The sequence below is a fragment of the Teleopsis dalmanni genome, chromosome 1 (genome assembly GCF_002237135.1).
Source record: "Teleopsis dalmanni isolate 2A chromosome 1, ASM223713v2, whole genome shotgun sequence".
NCBI classification, from domain to species: domain Eukaryota; kingdom Metazoa; phylum Arthropoda; class Insecta; order Diptera; family Diopsidae; genus Teleopsis; species Teleopsis dalmanni.
Genome location: NC_051846.1, coordinates 36,631,209 through 36,634,559, shown reverse-complemented (window position 1 = coordinate 36,634,559; position 3,351 = coordinate 36,631,209). Strand labels below are relative to the sequence as shown.

Below are 3,351 nucleotides of genomic sequence, written 5' to 3'. Positions count from 1 at the left end.
CAGCCAAGCCCACAGCTGATCCCGAATCAAAAGAAGCAAAAATAACTGCCGTGGACAATAAAGTCGATAGTGTGCAGAAAATTGATAAAATCGAAGAAGCATTGTCAGATAATGTAACATTGTTGTTTATGACGAGTAGAACGGAAACCAAGTCTGATGTCTGTATGGAAAATATAAAACTCAGCACAAATTACGATACTAGTTCCACCGAGGTAAGAAATTTCTAATATACTTTTTCACTTTTAATTCTTTGTAATATTTTCAGAGTTCTATTGTGATACCTGAGTATGAAGCTTGTAATGTTAGTGACAGTCTAAATAATTATTTAGAAAATGCAAGTTCTGTACTTCAAGATAAAATTTGTTACAGAGCAGAGTGTAATAATTTTAAGTTCAGGGAACAACGATCCATTAGTGTTTCCACAGACTCGGCTCCAAGTTTAAATGTGGGAGAAGAACAAATAATAAATCAAAGAAAAATTCTGGTCTTGCATGAATTAACTGAAGAGCACTGCATTTCAACAAAGTCCGAGAAATGTGCAGAGGAGATTATGGATAAACGTATGGGAGCAATATTAAAAACAATGAATGAAGATGCTGTAGATGATGAAATAATTAAAGAGTCACACAGACCTAATGAAATAACTGTTATTAAAAAGCCAATGTTCCAAATGGCAACGGTTAGGACAGATATGGAAGAAACAAAGCGAACTGATGAAGAAATAATAAAAATCGAAGCTAAGCATCTTTTCGATAGATATTCAAAAGTTATTGAGGAATTAAATATAAGACAGCAAAAATTGACATGTCACATTCGTCATGATGTTGAAAATAATTGTGATCATAAGAATATAGCTAAACTAGTATCCCGTGCAGTAAGGGCTTATTATAATCCTTGTGCGGGTCCGTTTGTTAGATTCATGAATAGTGATCTCATTGATCAAACTCCTGCATCATGGCAATTTAGAATTATAAGTCATCCATCCAATGATCCTGCCACTCTTTCTAGATTAGTAAAAGAACGTGTTATGCCAAATAATATGTCTTCCTACGAAATGAACTTATGGCGTAGCCCGATTTCTTGTCCAGATACTGATTGCATATACAAGACATTTTTATCCGATTTTACAAAGCATTTGCTAGTAGATCATAATCATCTACCAATGGAACGTGTGTATCCAAGAAATGTTAAAAATTTCTTTATTGATGTACGTGTTGCTTTCGTTGATGTTCCTAAAGTTCGAATGCTCTTTCTTTTGCAGGAAAGAATTACTGAATTAGGACATAATACATATAACGATTCCTTACCTCTGCTAATAATGACCTCAGTTCTTCGTTTAAGTGATATAATGCAGTCAGAAGAAATAAAACAAAATAGCGATCTGAAATTTCTTCTCATTTGGGTGTCTGGCCTAGAAACTGGTAAATATCCAACTAATATGACTTTAGTAGCATGGAAAAATACTGGAAGATATCCTGAATATCAAGTCGTTATAACAGGATCAATTTTGCCAATCACTAAAGTATTGACTCCACTACAGGTGCTCGAAACTGGAAATTGTCTGTTATTAACACCTCGACAACAAAAGATATTAACTGCAAAAAATCTGCTTCATCTCCAGTTATTTATTCACTAGGAAATCATTAAAAAATATTACCATTAATTTCAACCTTAAACTAGATACGATAGAAACTGCTGCAATAAAGGTAATAACATCAGTAATGAATTTTGTCGGTCTAATGAAAAGTGTTCAAGAAGCGGTGATATGATGATTTATCCACTTAAAAATATCGGTGAGGAAACTTTGACCATAATGATTAACACTGCTTTAATATATACATCAATAATTTTAAATCCTTAAGGGATGAAGTAAAAGTACATAAAACTGAAAAAGTAAAATGCTTATTTCAAAATTTTTCGGTCGTTACTGAATAATAAAATAATATATATTTTGCATGAAATGTAAATGTTAAAAATAAAATGTTATTTTGAAACAATATATAATTTATAATAAATATATATTAATATAATATATCAGCTTGTAGAAATAAGCTATATTTTATTATTATGTTAAAGCTATTTGAGTCAGTGCACTTGAGCACTTTAACTCTGTATTAACTGGGAACTATCTTCAAAACCCCTCTTTATGCCTTGCCTGGATTATTGTTTAACACTTCATCAGACTAAGCAATAATTGACCTCAGATCTGCATACCTCCTGAGAAGCCTGTAACCATGCCGAGATTCGATAACGCGGTGTTAATTTGCCTACATCTATTCATTGTTAACTGTAGATTTCCATACACTATTTTTTAAATGGAAATAGTGATGGAAGAATTCCTTTATTTTACAAAAATATAGTACTGGAATATTTATGCGGTTGTAACTGATAGAAACTGAAAGTAATAATTTGATACAGTTAAATTAGCAAAATTGCATGCTCGTTTCCACAATCAGTCAAAAGGGATCATTGAAAAAATAATCTATTGAAGTTTTTACTAAAAACATTAGAGTGACCTAGAAAGAACGCTTAAGTACACAAACACTTCCTTAACTTAATTTTTTTTAATTATAAACACCAAAACGTCTTGTTTAATCAGACTCTCAAAATTTTCCTTATATTATTTTTTAGATGGACCTAAGTTTAATGAATGGGCTGGTAATTATAACAATTCGGACTTTAATTCAATGTTTAAGGATGGTTTTTAGAGCTTTGTGAACAGGTGCAGTGTCTTGATGGAAAATGATTTTTTTGGAAATATCATATTTTCACGAAGCTAGTAGCTAAAGAATGTATCCTTATAGTATCTTTATGGAGTTTATTGATTTGTCGGTTTAGAAGTAATCTACAAATCAAATTCCTTATGAACCTAAAAGGTGATACTAACACTTTTTTGGCCGACACATGTTTCGTAATCAATTATGGTGTGTTGAATACTACAAATGCATTTGACAACTTTAAAAATATGCTCTTTTTAAGCATTTTTCATTTTTTACATGCATGACAAATATTCTTAAATAAAATATACGCTCTTTACAAGCATATTTTTTATTGTTAATTGAATGCATGAAAAATGCTTTTGGCAACTTAAAATATGTGCTCTTTACAAGCATTTTTTACGAACAGTTACGAACAATTACGAACAATTACGAACAGTTTTCTATACAAAACACTTTACACCATAGTGTGGTGAGAAGCACTAGGTACTTGAGCTTTGAAATTTGTCAAGATGTGTCCAGAATACCAAAAAGCTTTCTGCTTTATAAAAATCAAAAATTTTATTAAAGAATTTGACAAATCTGTCAAGTGACCAGAATAGGTCCGTTAGTTTTATGAAAATCATAATTTTTC

The 3,351-nt window shown here is 31.1% G+C and overlaps 1 protein-coding gene across 1 annotated transcript in view; it reads left to right on the top strand.

Moving 5' to 3' along the window:
* The window catches only part of LOC119679600, a 10,198-nt gene extending 8,284 nt beyond the window's left edge, over positions 1 to 1,914 (top strand). Inside the window, exons 2-3 of the mRNA XM_038092055.1 lie at positions 4 to 212; positions 266 to 1,914. Of these exons, the coding sequence (XP_037947983.1) occupies positions 4 to 212; positions 266 to 1,636 (1,580 nt within the window). The 3' untranslated portion in view covers positions 1,637 to 1,914. The remainder of the gene's footprint in view (positions 1 to 3; positions 213 to 265) is intronic.
* The last annotated feature ends 1,437 nt before the right edge of the window (positions 1,915 to 3,351 follow it).